General features: G+C 37.4%; 1 protein-coding gene across 2 annotated transcripts in view; it reads left to right on the top strand.

Moving 5' to 3' along the window:
• The first annotated feature begins 80 nt into the window (after positions 1-80).
• ANKS6 (ankyrin repeat and sterile alpha motif domain containing 6) overlaps positions 81-17,515 on the top strand; it is a 33,945-nt gene continuing 16,510 nt past the window's right edge. The window contains exons 1-9 of one of the 2 annotated variants that reach the window (XM_088131429.1): positions 81-1,136; positions 2,901-3,397; positions 8,945-8,989; positions 9,614-9,818; positions 11,028-11,134; positions 11,254-11,393; positions 11,737-11,929; positions 13,762-13,811; positions 16,358-16,546. In XM_088131429.1, coding sequence (XP_087987555.1) covers positions 784-1,136; positions 2,901-3,397; positions 8,945-8,989; positions 9,614-9,818; positions 11,028-11,134; positions 11,254-11,393; positions 11,737-11,929; positions 13,762-13,811; positions 16,358-16,546 — 1,779 coding nt within the window. In that variant the 5' untranslated portion in view covers positions 81-783. The remainder of the gene's footprint in view (positions 1,137-2,900; positions 3,398-8,944; positions 8,990-9,613; positions 9,819-11,027; positions 11,135-11,253; positions 11,394-11,736; positions 11,930-13,761; positions 13,812-16,357; positions 16,547-17,515) is intronic. The other variant, XM_025174671.2, reaches the window with a different exon arrangement.

Genomic DNA, 17,515 nt, shown 5'->3' with positions numbered 1-17,515 from the left:
CTCCCAATTTTGTGTCATCCACAAATTTGAGAAGCAGCCCATCCTGTTATCCAACTCATTAAAAAAAGTTGGATAATACTGCCCCTGTGAGACTCTCTGCTTACTGCTCTCCAATTCAAGATAGAGCTACTAGTGCTGTATGTCTGAATGCTAAGGGCCAGCCAGTTGTGGACCTTCCTTACTATTGTGCCATCAAAACCAAATTTTAACAGCTTGAAAGTGAACATGTCATGTGGGAACTTTATCAAAAACTTTGCTAAAATCAAAGTTAGACTGGAAGAAGATTTTTTTACCTTTTTATCTGAAAACTATGTGTGCTGTGCTTAAAAACAATGATGTCATAGATGTGGGAGAGTCCCGTTATCCTTGGAGAGCAATCTGTTTGAAACTCGTATTTCAAATGCTTTGCAAGGGCTCCTTTAAAAACCCCAAACACGTAAAATCCACCACGTAACAATCTGAGATGTGTAGAATTTTCCACCCTGTTTTGTAGGAGGTCTCAGTGGCAGGAACGAAGAAGGAAAATTGTTGTTAGTGTTGGCGCTACGTGCCTGAATTAGGGAGGAGAGCTGTGTCGCAAGCAGAAAGCTTCCCAGGCTGATCCCCTTTCCCATATTAATTGAAACCATCCTTCCCTCCCTCCCCCTGCCGGAGGCCTCTGCAGTGCAGCCCTCCCTTCCCCAATTGTGGGGAACTTGGCGCTTCGGCCGGATTTCTCCCTCCTTCTCGCGGGCGGAGCGGAGGAAGACGACAGGCGGGTTCGGGAGGGGGCCAAGTCCGCCGATGGGGGAGTGCGGGGTGCCCGCTGGTGTCCAGTTGCTGCTTCGCGCCTGCGATCAGGGAGACTGCGAGTGCGCCCGACGATTACTAGTAGGACCTTCGCCAACCGCGGGGGCCGGTGAAGAAGCGGCCGCGGAGGCTGGCAGCGGCTCGTCTAGCGGAGGTGGGATTGGGGCTGCGGCGGACATTCCTCCCGGCTCGGTGCCAGTGGACTGCACAGACGAGGCGGGCAACACCGGCCTGCAGTTCGCAGCGGCCGGGGGACACGAAGAGCTGGTGGGCTTCCTGCTGCGGCGGGGGGCCTCGGTGCAGAGCCGGAACCACTGCGGCTGGAGCCCGCTCATGCAAGCAGCCAGGTTAGCGCGGCGGGAGGAAGGAAGGGGGGTGGCCCCAGCTCAGCTCAGCGGTCCGGGCTGGGCTGGGCTGGCTGTGGGGCTCGAGCGCGCTGCCTACAGCTCAAGCTGGGGATAAAAGAGCGGGTGGAACAGCTGATGGGGACGCCCCACAAGCCGCTCTTTCCCCCGCCGAGCGGGAATCTTGGCTGAAACCACTCTCCTTTGCCTTTTCAGCTGGGTTCTCCTAGTCTTTGGTTTCCCCTGACTTGTTTGCGCCTTTTGTACAGTTTTTATTCCACTGTTACATGTTCTGTTTTTTTTTTAATTGCTTGTGTTTTCTTTGTATGGTAAAAAACTGAGATGAAACGTAGCATACAAATGCAACAACGCAGTGATGCAACGACATTGTAAACAAACTTGTATATCTAAATATCATCAGTATCTAAAGTGACTGCTAGAAGTCAATTTAACGTTGCTTTGTTGAGCAGATGGAAGATTTTAAATTTTAAGTGTATTGCCTAAAAATAGTGTATGAGCAACGTAAATCCATGTCTGAATTGGAACACCACTGAAGATCTATTGCAGCATGCAGTATATTTGTGTATTATATTAGTTTCTTATAAAGCATTCGAGAGAGGCATTTAAATCTCAGGTTCAGTGGCATGGAGAGGATTCAGGATCCTTATGTAGTTTGCACTTTGCCCTGAGATCATTTCTTTCCAGCCATTTTCTCTCCCACTAGTCTGAGAGTAGACAAAAGCAGCAAATGAGAAGCAATTGTGGAGAGGAATTGGAGACTGAAGAAGGATTCAAGACACTTCCCACCTTTGCATGCTGTGCCTTAATGAAACTCCCTGGGTACTAAGTGTTTTGAATAAAAACGTAGAAACTATGCTGCTAAATCATCTGGTTTGACACTGAAAGCCAAAACAACTGCAGCTTTGTTGGGTATGGTTTCAGTTTCAGATCTGATCATGCAGGCACATTATATGTGGAATGATCCTGAGATAGTGAAGAAAGCACAATAAAATTTTGAAAATATAATAAAATATGAAATGTAACAAGCTAGATTTATCGCTCACTGTTAAAAGAAAAACAGTACTTAATTATCATTTTTTCATTCCATATACAGTGGTAGTTTCACACAGCAGAAGTAAAATATTCACAGGCCAAGTTGCTTTTTTACCACAGGCGTGAGCCCTTTGTGCAGGGTTTAGGATCATTTATGGTAACATGAGAAAGAGCAAATTGCTTTTACGATGCCGGCCTTGAGTTTGTCCAGTTTCTCCATCCTTACCACTTATCAGGATAAATGCCCAAAGACATCCTTCTATCAGAAAGGTCTGATGCTTCCTCTGCTTTTCAAACCTTGGAACACTTCCAAAGCTTATTTTATTTGGAATTGAAGTTGACCTTTGCTTAAAGAGCTGTGTCTGCTGTCATCACAAATGTTGCTGTTATTATGTATGCAGTTATACAAGGCTATTATTCCCATATTTTTGCAATACACTGTATGAGCTTTAAGTAACACAGAAAACTTTCTCTAAGATATTCAAATGGAATACCACACACGGTATGCTGAAACTGAGACAAACATGATGTTGAACTTGGCCTCAGTATTTCTAGTTAGATTGAGAACCAAACTAGGGGGGTCCCTGCACACAAATATTCAATCATTGAACTATTATAGTCTTCTACATCATTAAGACAGAATCCTTTTAAATCTAAATAATGGACATTTATTTTCTATATTGTACTTTTTTTTTTCTTTTTCCCCAACCAAAGGTTTGGACATCTAAATGTGGCTCGCATCTTGCTGGAAAATGGAGCTGACCTTAATGCACAGAATAAATTGGGAGCCAATGTACTCACCATAGCATCACGGGGTGGCCATATCAGTGTGGTTAAGCTGTTGCTGGAATCTGGTGCTTATATTGACAATTATGACCACTTGAATGTTAGCTTGGACAGCAGTAAAGAAGAAATGCCAGCTGTCACTCCCCTCATGACTGCTGTCCAACACGGACATGAGGCAGTAGTCCATCTTCTACTGGACTGGGGAGCTAATTGTAATTACTCAGTGAAGACCATGGGCTGGACTCCCCTGATGTTGGCGGCTGTTAGCGGAAGAGTTAGTTTAGCCCAACAGCTTATGAACAAAGGAGCCAATCCTGATCATCTGAATATTCTGCATAAAACACCATATGAAGTGTCTGTTGATTTCAAACATGAAGATATGATGGATTATCTGGCACCTTTGACAACAGTTAGGCCTCAGACAGGTATGAGCTGTTTTCACTTTATCTTGGGATTGGGTATCAAATTTTCTTAGCAAACTGATAGATGGATAGTGAGCTGAGCCAAGTCCAGTGAGGCCTAAGCTACATAATACATAAAATACTTACTATGTCGCTGTTCTTTTTTTTTTTTTTACTTCAGTGTAAATGCACAGTCCAGATTTTTCTGTTTAGAAAAATTCCCCTTTATCATGTCAGATAAAAAAAATCAATGATGTCATAGTGTGCTTATACCCAGAATAACATAAAACTTGTAGTGTGGGTGCATGATACATATTTTATGTATTGTCTGATTTTATGCCTTGCACTAAATTGTAAATTATGATTTAAAATCCAAAGTGACTGGGTGATGCCAAAAACAATCAAGCCGTATTGTAATTTCATACTGTAAAACCTAGTTTGCTAAGTTAGGATTTTTAAAAAACTTTTAATTATTGAATTCATGCATCACAGTACAGTAAGCCAGAAACAAAAAAAGACACATAATGGCTTAACATATGTGAGGCTAGGACATGTGCAGCTTAATTCTAAAGTGACTGCTCTGGATATAAGAAGGCCTTCTGGCTTAAACAGAAAAGCTACTCAGTTCATATGTTTGCTGAGCTGTTCAGTAAATCGCATATAGGTAGTCCTTGCATAGTGACCACAGTTGGGACTGGCAACTCAGTCACTAAGTGCTGCAGTGCCTAAGCGGAAAATCACATGACCGTGATGGGCTTACTACCTTACTTCCCCTTCAGTCATTAAGTGAAGCGACACAGTCGCTAAACAAAAAGTTATGTGAATGCAACTTACTATTTTACTTCTGCCTTCTGTATTAATTCTACTTGTCGCAAGCTGGTTGCGGAGCACACAAATGGTGATCACATGACTCTGGGACGCTACAACAGTCATAAATGTGAGGATTGGTTGCACAAGGTTTTTTTAGCAGCATTGTAACTTCAAATGGTTGCTGCACAAGGCAGTCAGTGAGTGAGGACTACCTGTAGTAGGGGTTGTGTTTTGCACTGTGCCTCCTTTCTCCAAAACGAACTGCATTATGGCTTAGCACAATACATCAGTCCATGCTGAGATGTGATGACCTTAGCATAGGGATAGGCATACATTTGGGGGCACTGACCACATTAGAACTTTGAGAGCATATCATGGGCTTCTCACAAAATGGCCACTATGGGATAGTTTGCTTGTTTACAGAATGGCTGCCATTACAGCTGTTTATACAAAGGCAAACTGGAGATGTTGCCCTTTTCTACTCTCATAACTTCCTCTCATTTTACTCACTATTACCCTTTTCACCCTCGTCTTTTTTCTGGGCAAATGAGCATACTGTACTTTCAAAGAGTACTGGCTTGTGTTTTCCTATCCATTGCATTTTCTAAGATACTTACTAAGACCAGAGATAATGCCCTTTGCTTTGCACTATATGAGTTTTATATTTACTATTATTTTGAATAATTAAATAATCTAAATAATAATAAAATTAGGTGCAATAAAAACACATTGGGTACCAGAGGAGATATCTATTGGAACATAGGTATCCCTAAACGCTACACTGACTAATTCATAGTTCATAGCTTATGGGGTTAATGCTATTTTGAATCCAACCATAGCGGCTTATTCAGCAAACAGTGGGTAAAACAAAGTATGGTTTAGTGCAGGAACGGGCAGCCTACAGACCATGAATGACCTTCAGTCACCATTTTGTACACCCCAGAAGATCTGCATATTTCATGAACTATGGCAACACATTTACCTACAGTATGTTCAGTGGTTCAGTTTGCTTTTGTTCTGTCACTAAAAAGTTGTACAATAGGTTTTACAGTGACTTAATTAACTTAATACAATGTTTTGCACTTTAAAATTATTGCTAATTTCCCAGAAATGAAGCAACATATATAAAATTTCTTGGTCCCTGAGGAAGTTTCTTTAAAAATACTTTTAATTGAATACAAAGTGAAAAGAAAGAAAAATAAACAATAGACAACATTATAAAGAAAAGAGTAAACTAAAACATAATGAAAACATACAGGCATGTATTCATGGATATATACATATATGTAAAAGAGTACTACATAGGCATTTCTATTAATGATAACCATATTTCATTATAAGCATCCATAGATAATCTATATCAGTAAGTGATCTGTTTGTAAGTTAATAGCATCAACTCTGCAGACCATGTAATACTTAGGACCATATGCTTATCTTTCCAATGCTGAAGAATAAGTCTTTTCATTGTAAGTAGGGCACAGAGAATCCACCTTTTTGGTTTAGATGAATATGAATATAGTTAAAAAATATGAACATCTGAAAATATTAAATCTTATCCCAAAATTGAATTAATATATGTAATAACTTCCTCCCAAAATATAACAGTTAAATGATACTGTACAAACATATGTTTAAATGAAATATTAATCTCATTGAATTTCCAACAACATCACAATCTACTCAAGCCTTTTCTCTATAAATGCAATGGAGTTAATGAAGTCTAAATATTATTTTTTGTTCAGTAAGACACAATCCAGGATCTGTTGAAGTTGTTGATATCCCATTGCCTATGCAAAATAGGAATCTATAATTCTTTATTCCATTCAAACATTGAAGTTTGCAGATTGTATCAATTCATCACCAATAGAAAATCATAAAGATTAATTACAGAGTTTTTTATATCATAAGATTTAATAACCACTTGTGGATTATGTGTTTCTGAGGCTGAAAATGCCACAGGTGCAGACTGGGATGTCAGTTGGTTTAATTGTAAATACTGGCTTTGAGTTATACTAGGCAAATATTATTTGTCCTTTAAAGCAGAAAAAGGTAACCATTCATCAGTTTCATCTATTAACAGAACCAAAGTATAAATCTCAGCTTCCATCCAAATTTTCTGTATAATGCTGTTCCTTAGAAATAATGTACTGCAAACTTTATGCAAGAGTAAGAAGAACCATTTGAAATCTATTGTATTTTAATCTCTAACAAACTAAAGATGTAATCTATGAATATTTTAGAGGAGCCCAAGGAGAAAAATGTCCATTAAGGGGAATTGTCCAAAATTTTATAGCCAATTTCCTGCACCAATCATGTTGCTTCCTCCAAGAGAATAGCCTGATGGGAGATGTAGAAATAATTCTAAAAAAAATATTCATTGATGAGAAACAAAGTCTTTTTTCAACTTAGCCTCTTAAATAGAATCCTTTCTGTGTAATTTTTAATGTTGTTAATTTATAGGTACTGCTGCAAACATAGCAGAAATATTTGAGATCAACCAAAATATAATTAAAGGTGTAATTAAAGGTGTAATTTCTGTCAGTGAAAGAGACAGAAAAAGAGAAGAAGCATAATATCCTAGTCAATCAGTTAGTCAGTCCTTTATTATGGTCAATGATCAGAGTTCCACTTAAAGAAGAAAGAAATTAAAATATTTAAAATAAAAGAAGTTTAAAAATAAATAACTATGATTGGTAAGTGTGGATTTTACAAACAGGAAGATAAAACTTGGCTGCATTAAAAAAAAAAGCAAATTATATTGGTCAGCTAACAGCAACTGGTATGTAAAATAAATCCAAATAATTGAACATTTAGTTAATAGGGGGATATAAAACATAGCTGTGCATTTTTATAAAATGGGCGGCACAACAATACATGGATCATATTTTCAACTGCCCCTTTGCCACAAGGATAGCATCTTAATGAATAAGGGATTATCCTAAACTTTCCTTTCAAGGATGTCTTTTGGAAATATGTTAAAATTTGCTTGAGTAAGTGATCTTGTAAATTTAAGGATGGATATTTATTTTATATAGCTTGCTGATCTAAAGAAGGGAGCCTGGGGAGGGCCAACAAATCTAATTGTTTTCTACATCCATTTTAAGCTTTGACACTGCCTGCTTGTAACCTATGGTTAGTAATACTTCCCATGAAAAGCCATAACTCTGCAACTTCCAATAAAATAGTTTTCTCCAACTCAGTTCAGAGTTATCAACCAGGTCCTAAGCCCACAGAAAAAAACATAGTATACTAGACCTGTGAGCTTCCTGGCTATTCCCCACTATTGGAAAATAGAACATTGTACCTTCTTTCCTACAGTATCCTGCTCTCAGATGCAATAGAAGGCTCGGTCTCATTGCATACATTAAAATTAAATTCATTTGTCATTCCTCTGGACTTCTGTATGTGCAAAAAAAAATGCCTTCATTTTAGGCAACATATAGGCAGCTTAATGTCTCACACTGGCCATGCTGTCTTCAAATAAAATAAAAGCATATATCATATATAATGTTCGTTAATAATTAAACTGATGTATTAATTCCTATTTACCTGACAAGATTTTTACATAATGTACAATCAGTTAGACAGGTTAGACAGTCCTGACACTAGGATATACTGTATGCAGCTCACAAATTCTGATTTTGCAATCTCCAATATCCCTTCCAATCACAATTGCTGAAAGTTAGCAGTAAGATGTTCTGCCTTGGCAGGAAAAGCAGAGGTTTGCTCTGTTCAAACATGGATTCTCTCTGGTTCATCTAGCCCTTGGTATCTGTATATCCAAAGTACCCTTCTAACACAATATTTTTTTGGAGGTCTCCCTTACCAATACTAGCCAGGCCTAACATTACTTAGCTGTCAAGTGCTAAGACTTCCATGACAACAGTAAGTGGAAATTTAATGGAAATTGAAAAGAGGAGAGATGTTGTTCAATAACAGAACATACACAAAAGTTCCAGATTCAATCCTTTGTATTTCCAGTTAGGCTAGAGAAGATTGAAATTCTGGACTGCCAGTTATAATAAATCAATAGTCTGCCTTTGCTTCCTGTGTTCTAAACACCTAATGGGTAGGGTGGATTCCTACATGGAAAGGCAAAATCACATCCTACCCTCTTCTCCTTCAAGGGAGTCTTGAAGACTTGGTTCTTCCCCCAGGCCATGGGCTAGGGTGATTGGAGGGCTCATTTGGGAAGGTGTGTGTTTGAGGCTGGTTGGGTATTGTTCCTTTCACGTGAACCATTTTGTGTTTCTTGGTTAATTCTTTTCATGCTTGATTTTTGTCGTTTGCTCACCAGAGTTGTTTGGAGTCAGATGGCCTGATAAATGTGACTTCTAAATGAATACAATATTATCTCACACAGCTGTAGAAATAAGTCTTAAAAATTAATGGGAAAGTATTCTTGATTTTGTTTTTTAGGTTTCTGAATATTTTTAATGTTGCATTCTAAGAGATAGTATCTCAGGGTTCTTTCAGCTCAAAGGAAGTATACTACTTTCCTTTCACACTGCCAACAACCACAGTGCTAAGAGACCAAGAGGGAAAGAAAATTACTCTGGTATCTTCAGCAGTCCTCAGGAATAAGCATCCTTATATGATACTATCCAAATGTTTTCACTGCTTCTGTATTTTGCAGTTGAGAAATTGAAATGCAAATTTTCAAGTAAATCAGTTTATTTAAAATACTGGTACTATTGTATTTTCTGTAGTGTTACTACAACTAACAGCTATGTGATATATATATGTCTTCTCTCACACCAGATAAGCAGAAGAGACAACCTGATATCTTCCATGCTTTAAAAATGGGTAAGAGCTTTACAGTTTTAATACATGTGGTTTTTAATACATCTGTGATCTGGTTCTACAGTTGTTTTAGAAGTATACTAGTGATTTGCAACCAAAGATTTCAAATCTTTATATATGAACTTTGGATACTGAGTTTTGGTAGCTCCTTGTTATGTATAATTCTTCTTTCTGTCCTTCTGTTCCATTAGTTTCTTTTCTTTCTCTGTCTTCTTGTAGCCTTCTGCTTTTTCCTCATTCATATAGACTATTCCATTTCTCTGTGCAATCCATCTCTCTTTTTCTTTGGCTCTTACCTCTGACTTTTTTAGACCCCTGTAACTTCTGCCCTCTTTCCTAGGCTGCTCTGACTGCCTGTAGGATCTGAACAGGGCTATCAATGCCAGCAAGAGGACCTTAGGCTCAGAGTAGTCCATACTGCCAGCATTCACAGTCCTTATCAAAATTCAGGGTTGATTCTTTCACAAGCCCTCTTCTATTCAAACAGTAAGTTCTCAAATTGTGTGGCACCCACCTATATAAAGATTAATAATAGCAATAGAAAATCAATTAATAGCAAATAATAGAACTAGAACTAACATCATATCTCTTTTTGAATGCTTCAAGTCAGTGTTATTTTCTCCATAGGAAATTTTCAGCTGGTGAAAGAGATTATTGATGAAGACCCAGCACAATCCAATATTGTTAATGATGATGGTGCTTCTCCCCTGATGATTGCAGCTGTAACTGGACAGTTGCCCCTTATACAGCTGCTTGTTTCAAGAAATGTAGAGATTGACAAACAAGATAATGTCCATGGCTGGACAGCATTAATGCAAGCCACATATCATGGGTAAAGACATTTATTTTGCTAGTGTGATTTAAGAGAGGCTTTCTTTTTTCCTTAAAATTACTGTTGCTTTTTGACTGCCTCCCTGCAGATCTCCTGGGATGAAACTATAATCCCTGTATGACCACCACCACCCCCAATATCATAAACACTTAGGGTTAGTTTGGTTAATACATTGTACTAAGCCATGATGGTGGCTTATTCATCATTCTATTATTAAACCGTGATTTAGTGAGATGTAAGTTAAGTTATTCTGTAGCTAATAGCTGCAGAGCCATATCTATACAGTACTACATTTTCTTCCTTTCTCCATGGAAGAATTTGTAGACAACATTGTTATTTATGTTACAGCCTTCAAGCAAGTCTATCTGACACCTTTACTAGGGAATGCTTTTCTGCCCATTTTCTGATAAAATTGTATCAGTTTTACAATTAGGCAGAACCAGATAACATACAAGGAAATTGTTCCTGTTCTGGTGGTTCTTATTTTACTTCTTTCTTTATACAAACACACTAAATGTCATTGCTGAGAATTGTAGTAGCTGAATTTGTGTGACACGCTTAACCACAAATCAGCCAGCTACTTTTAGTCTAATGTGCTGTATGCATCCAGCCTGTATGGTTAGTTTTTGTGTTGTGTGAAGCTTGAAAATGGAGTTAAATCAGAAAACAATAATTCAGTTAATCAAAGATAAGTGTGTCAGTGAACACAGGCATCAGCTCCCAAGCTGTTTAGGTCAAGTCGAGATGTATTGATAAAACTGCAAAAAGGCAGCATAGACCCTTTGTTACTGGGGCTGTAAGTGAGCTTGTAAGTGGCAGCTACACTGTTATTTCTGATAACTAGAATTGATTGTGATAGTGGGCGACTGCAAGATAGATAGACCTTTAGTCAGAAAATTCTGAGTATTTCTATAGATGAGGGTTATTGTAAGAAGCAGATATAAGCATCAGTTCGGACAAGCAACTTGTTAAGCCCTAGAAGTATTGATGATAACTAGGTTGAAATACAGATGTGATAGTAACTAGCTGGATCTCTTTGCTACTACAGAGATTTTTAGTGCAAGAACCAGCTATAAAAACAGAAATAAACAATAGTTTAAGAGAGATTAGAGGTCACGATTAGGCAGAGTTCATTTATTTCCAGTAACCTCTTCTAATATGACCTGTCTTTAATATATATATGTAGCTTATATTCTGTTTTATTTAAAGAAATAAAGAAGTTGTTAAGTATTTATTAAATCAAGGAGCTGATGTCAACCTGCGTGCTAAAAACGGATATACAGCCTTTGACCTGATAATGCTGCTGAATGACCCAGGTACTTCTGTGTGCTTATCTTGTATATCGTAATGTTTATTATAAGACAAGAATTTTGTCTTTACTAATACGTTTAGAGTAGAAACACTTTACCAAGATCATTGGGTGTGAATTTTACAGATGCAGAACTTGTGCGGTTGTTGGCCTCAGCCTGCATGCAAGAAAAGAATAAGCAGAACAGCAAAGTAACTGTGCCGTTTTCCAGAAATAAGCAGCCCATAGATATTCCATTGTTGCCAGATGACAAAGGAGGATTGAAGGTATACAAATAATATACTCGCCTTCTCAGTGAGACTGTGGTTTGAATAGGAATCTAGCAGCAGGCTCCAGCTGCCTTCTATTTTGTCAGTTTTGGGGACAGTCTTGGACTTTTTCCCAGTAATATTTCCTTCTTTTTCCATATCATTGTTTATTTCATTGCCTCTGGCTCCTAGATACAGTCTTTTCATTCACATGAGCTTTAGCCAAAAGAAGAGGAACGTGTTCAAAGTTTTTGTAGATTTCTTAAAATTAATATTAATTCATTTCAAATCATTTCCATAATTATTTTTTACCCATAATTATATGTCTAAGGAAGAAATGTAATTATATTTTCTTTTCTAGTCATGGTGGAACAGAATGTCCAATAGATTTCGCAAACTGAAGATGACCCAAACCTTAAATCATGGATTTTCCATGAATCAATCTATACCTTTTCCAGAAGAATCAAAATCCCCATTTGACTGTACAATGAAGGCTGCATTACAAAATGATAATGCTGTAAATCATGATGCCACTACAGCTTGGGCAACAAAAAGCAAGTCTAATGATAACAAATGTTAAATATTTACATCTGTGTGTGTGTGTGTGTGTCTGTGTGTGCGTGCTCACGTGCGTGTGTGTGTACCCACACGCATAATCAAAGAGATTTCAAGTTTAGATTTATAGAGAGATTTGGAATCTTTTTAACAGGTTTTGATGTACTTGCTAAAGCTATGCAAAACAATTGAAAGGGTCATTCCACAAAGCATTTTAGCACAAGCACATCACCCCTCCTCAAAGCATTACAGCAACTGCAGTCTCTGGAAAGTTTGCACAGTTGTTTCAAAGGTTGCCCCAGCTTTCTCCATGTGTGTACACATGCACAGACAGCCACTCCATTTAACTGGTAATGGAAATGCTTTCTGTGCACATAGGTGCATGGACAAAAAATTAGGAACAATTTTCAGATCAGTTGGGCAGACCTTCCAGAGAACATGCTGCTTTAAAGCTTCTAGGATGGGTGGTTCCCTTGTATTAGCATGCCTTTTGAGGTGCCCCTTTCAAATGTTTTACGTAGTCTTAAGTTGGGATTCATTAGAGTATTGAATAATAAATATTTTCATAACAATATAATGTTAAGCCATAGGTTTTCACTGCATCAGGCTGATAGACTAGATAAAAGTCCAAGAAGCCTTGCTCCAGGGCCTTTGGCCTCTCTTCTAAGGTAACTGGTCTCGCTAACACTAGCTTTCATTCTTGTGAATTGTTTGTGTTTTTGACAAGAGATGGCATCTGGGGGAGGAAGGGTAACCCTCCACATGGGCTACTATCCATTTTCTACTGCAAGCATAGCCCCCATAACTGAATGTTCTTCCAATACTATTTCTGATGGATAGGAAATGTCAGGAAGAAGGGGCTACATAAAATAAAAGGCATTCAGTAATGTAATTCCCTACTTGCAATCCAAGTAATGCAACTTGGGTACAGGTTTGTCAGCCTAGGGAGACCTAACCTGTTTCTTACCTCAAAAGGTTTCATTAACAGAAACCAATGAACTAGCATAAACAGTAGAAACTAGGTTCTCTGTGTTGCCTCTGATAGAATTACAGCCTTTTGAAAGGGTATGCGCAAAACAGAAAATGTGCTTTATTTCATATTCATAACAAAACATTGCAATCTGGAAGTTCTGATGAACCAGTTCAAATTGTTCGATGAAACAAAACATGGAACTTTGGGATGTTCTGTATTTCATCAAAGCAAAATAAAGAAAGTTTTCAGTGTTTCAGCTATGAGAAACAGTGGTCATTCAGAACAAGCCTCTTGGGATGCAGAGATTTAGATAAACATTAGGTAGCAGCAAAGAGGTACAGAAAACGCTAATTATTTGCTGCCATCTAGTCATCCTCCTGATTTTTGAAACCCAGATATGATATCCTTATCCTAACCTTTCTTGAACTGAGAGTACAACAGTAATTTAGACATTGGAGACTGAAGGGTTTAACAGTACATAATACTACAGTAAGCATGGATCCCATTAGTTCCTTGCTTGAAGGATGTTGAAAATCCTGGGTAAGATCAGGGTACATCTATAGTAACTGTATAGTTTTAAAAGCAATAGAGATGGAAAGAAAAGCCCTTTATGTTTATGCATACATACGATTTCTATGTATATTTTTAAATGATATTTTTAATATATAAAAATAAGAATGGAATAATGGAACACAGGAATTCATAGAATGCAGTGAATTGTACTCTGAATTGAAGTGAGCCATTATATTGCTGGGAGAAATTGTGGTGGCATGTAATATATGCTACTTTTTTGAAAAAATTATTTTGTAGGTTTACAGTGGCACAATTAACATTGGTGTGGATATGTTTTCCCTTCAGTTATCCACAGTGCAAAGGCTGGAAAGGATGATGAGTTTTTGACCACAGTGGTAAGTCAGCCTATACAGTTATTATAGCATATCAAATGTTGGCAGATTGCCCAGGAACTCTTGTGCAAAAAGGAATCAGTAGCCCTGTTCAAGCATTACTTTTGTGTGTTCAGTCTAGCCTGTGAGGACACTGACCATCCCCTCCCTTCAAAGTGTCAGTCCTTTGAGTTAAGCTAGATGAGAAAATAGACTTCATAATGACTGCTGGAACTCTGTTGATGCAGAGTATAGTAAGAGAATCCTAAAAGCCCCATGGACTTTCTCTCTCCTCATCTTATACCCAAGAGGTAGGCTAATCTTGAACTTCTTTCTCAGTCCTTCCTCTCTTTCAGATCTAAGCTGGTGTTTAGTAACTGTCCTTTCATTCCTTCTTCAAAGCTGTCTCCATACTCCCCTGTACCTAGTTATGGGTAATCCTCATTTAGCAACCACAATTGGAACTGGCAACTTGGTTGTTAAGTGAAGTGATTGCTAAGTGAAACCGTGACTGTGTTTATGATTTTACTTCAGCTTTCCTTTGCTTTATAGACACCTGCAAAGGTTATAAATGCAAGGTTTGGTTGCAAAGCTACTTTTTCATTGCCATCATAACTGCGAACAGTTGCTAAACAAGGCAGTTGCTAAATGAGGACTACCTGTATACTGTTTATGTATGTGAGGAGCCTGTGTACATGCTTACAGTGTGTTGTCTACAATGGGGAGCCTAGCTCTGTACACAATAGTGGCAGGTACCAACTCACATGAAGGCCTTTATGTATATGAGAAGGTTTCCTGTTATTGTTAGTCATGATGTAATCATGGAGACTACTTCTTTATTTATAGCACTAGAATAGGAGAGGGAGGAGAAGGACTGGTCACCATTCCTTGCATGTTCAATTGAACACATTAAATTAACGCAGGACTAGCAGTTTCTTCATATCTGCTATTATTCTAGCAATGAAATAGCAGCTACACTATTTTGTTGAAGAGCCATATAAAATATTATATTCTTTCCTACAATTAGAGTAAGAAGCAATTGTATGCTGTGGATTGTTTGGATTGGAACAGTTAATGTGGTTTGCCAAAGTATTTCCTTAAACTGTGCGCTGAGATATTGTTAAGGAAGCAACCTGGTTTATGGCTGCAGATCATGAGGAAAGAATGCTGTTGTTCCTTGAATTAACATGGACTAGATCAAAAATGGTTTGCTAGGGAGTCAGATGACCCTTCCAATCTGATAGAGGTGCTTTCTATCAATATATGAAAAATTGCTTCAGAAATTTTCAGTTAGGAAGTGTCCTGAACAGTTGCATCAGCATGGGGACTTTAAATGGGAGGAGCTACAAAGGTATAATGGCAAGGATTAGAATCTGTAGTGACTGCAACTTGTGTTTGGAGGAATCCAGTTCCCAATGCTGAATTTAATCAATACTGGATTAGATGGTGCCTTCCAAATGATCAATGACCAAATGAATGGGAAATGACTTGAGTTCTGTGAATTAGCAGGATGCTCTTGGACTGATAAAAGCAGATAATTTTTGAGGGATTGTGTTTGTAGAGTTGGGTGGAAAACCTAGTTAAACTGGGAGAAGTTACAGAACAATGTTTCCATTTGGTAGATATAGCTATATTCTAATTTATTTTATATAGAAAAACATTACGAAATGAACTACTAAGCAAAATAGATATGTTATACAAAAATTATGACAGTTAAAATTAGTAGAAATTTTTACTTTTAATTATTACTTGACTTTAATAATATTATTGAACTCTGATCCATCCTAAACTTCCACCAATACAACTGGAGAAATGTAGCTCCAAATATGAAGGGGTATGGCCTATGGATTAAAGAAAAAAGAACATCTTCATATCTATTGAATCTGCTGCAAGGATCTAAGGGATAAGGGTCTTGTGGACTCTTGTTAATTAGAAGAGAGGAATACAAGGGTTTCTTGTACAGGATTCCAGATATGGAAGATTAATCCAGAAGGAAATTAAACAAAATGCTAAATAAATAGTGATGTCCAAACTTCATTAAGAAAAAATAAATAAAATGAAACAAAGTAGAATGACTTGAAAAGAGAAAAATTAGGAAACTAAATTTATTAGAAGGTTGTTGTTGTTTTTTTTGTCTGCGCTCAGTCATTGCTGACCCTGCAGACAGGCAGTTGTCACTGTTTTAGAGGATTGATGCAACCCGAGGCCTGATCAGGGATACAGAGAATATTCTCTTGGCCTTACAGAGTGATATATCTAATCATTTCGTCTCATACCAAACTTCTATCTCACAGTTTGACAAAGCCTTTTCACTGTATTTCACCCTCCAAAGATAAATCTGCTTGACCCAAGTGTCATGTTACAACTCTCTTTCAGCCAGGAAAACTTCAGTGAAAAATGCTTCATTAATTTTTTTTAAAAATCTGTTCATCTTCACTTTTATATGATTAATCTATTATATGCAATGATGTATGTAAATGCCATTTAGGAATTAATTATATTTTTATTACTATTGTAATAAAAGATGTCACCTGTTGTGATTTTTGTTGCCTTTTGTTTCTCCTGGTCAGTTAAGAAGTGGGGCTCCATTTACACGGCTGCCCAATGACAAATTGAAAGCTGTTATTCCACCTTTCTTGCCACCTTCAAGTTTTGAGTTATGGAATTCTGATAGAACACAGAACAAAGATGGTAGCAAAGAACAAACAAGACTTGGCTTTCCACACAGAGCTACAAGTATTGACAATAGTGCTGACAAAGTAAGAGAGTAAATTTGGTTTTATTTAATCTTTAATAGTCACATTTCTGGATTGTTTAAACACATTGTTTGTTCATCTATAAATTAAATTGGTGTTTTGAAGTTTTACTATATTTTAATTTCAACATTTATTTACTTACTAACCATTACTAACCATGGTTAAGGCATCAGGCTAGAAACCAGGAGACTGTGAGTTCTAGTCCCATCTTAGGCATGAAAGCCAGCTGGGTGACTTTGGGTCTCTCTTAGCCCCAACGTCAGGCTCGAGCGACAAGCTGGTCGGTCAGTCAATTCCTGTCGCAACCAATGGATCAATGTTTGGTTGATCCGAAAAAAGCGGACCCTGCGTCTGCAGGAAGAACGCTAGGAAGAGATTTACTTACTAACCATATTTGTTAACTGCCCCAATGTAACAATTCTGGAGGTTGTACAACCATGTAAAAAGAAAGCAAAGATAATATAAGTAATATACAGTACATGTATAGAAGAACAGCCATATAGTATTCAGTTGCTATAATCTTGGATTCTTTTAAAATAGTTATTCTTGTAATTATTAAAATATGTGCAGAAATTTAGGCTGCAAAACCACACTCAGTAAATAGAAGTACTATTAAATCCAATCAAGTTTATTTTTGAGAAAAAAATGTAAGATATCACATAGCTGTTAAATAAGCCTCAGAAAACAAGAATAACAAAGTAAGTATTTATATATATTCAGTTTATTTTCTAAGGAGATGAAAAACATTTTGTTTCCACACAACTTATAAAGAAAAATCTTTTTTTTTTTAAGTTTTGGAGGGTTTCGTTTAATTATTCGTTATAAGTGAATCTCTCTCTCTCTATATAGAGAGAGCGAGAGAGAGGGAGAGAGGGAGAGATGCAAGCATTTTAGAGCTTTTGAAATAATCAGTATTTCTGTTATATCTGCAAAGGACACTGGCATTTGATGATCCATTTACAGTTTCAGTTG

The sequence above is a fragment of the Python bivittatus genome, unplaced genomic scaffold, assembly GCF_059951505.1.
Source record: "Python bivittatus isolate LINGU-HERP-01145 unplaced genomic scaffold, Pbiv_v1 ctg000960_np1212, whole genome shotgun sequence".
Classification (NCBI taxonomy): Eukaryota; Metazoa; Chordata; class Lepidosauria; order Squamata; family Pythonidae; genus Python; species Python bivittatus.
This window is presented reverse-complemented; position numbering and strand designations above follow the sequence as displayed.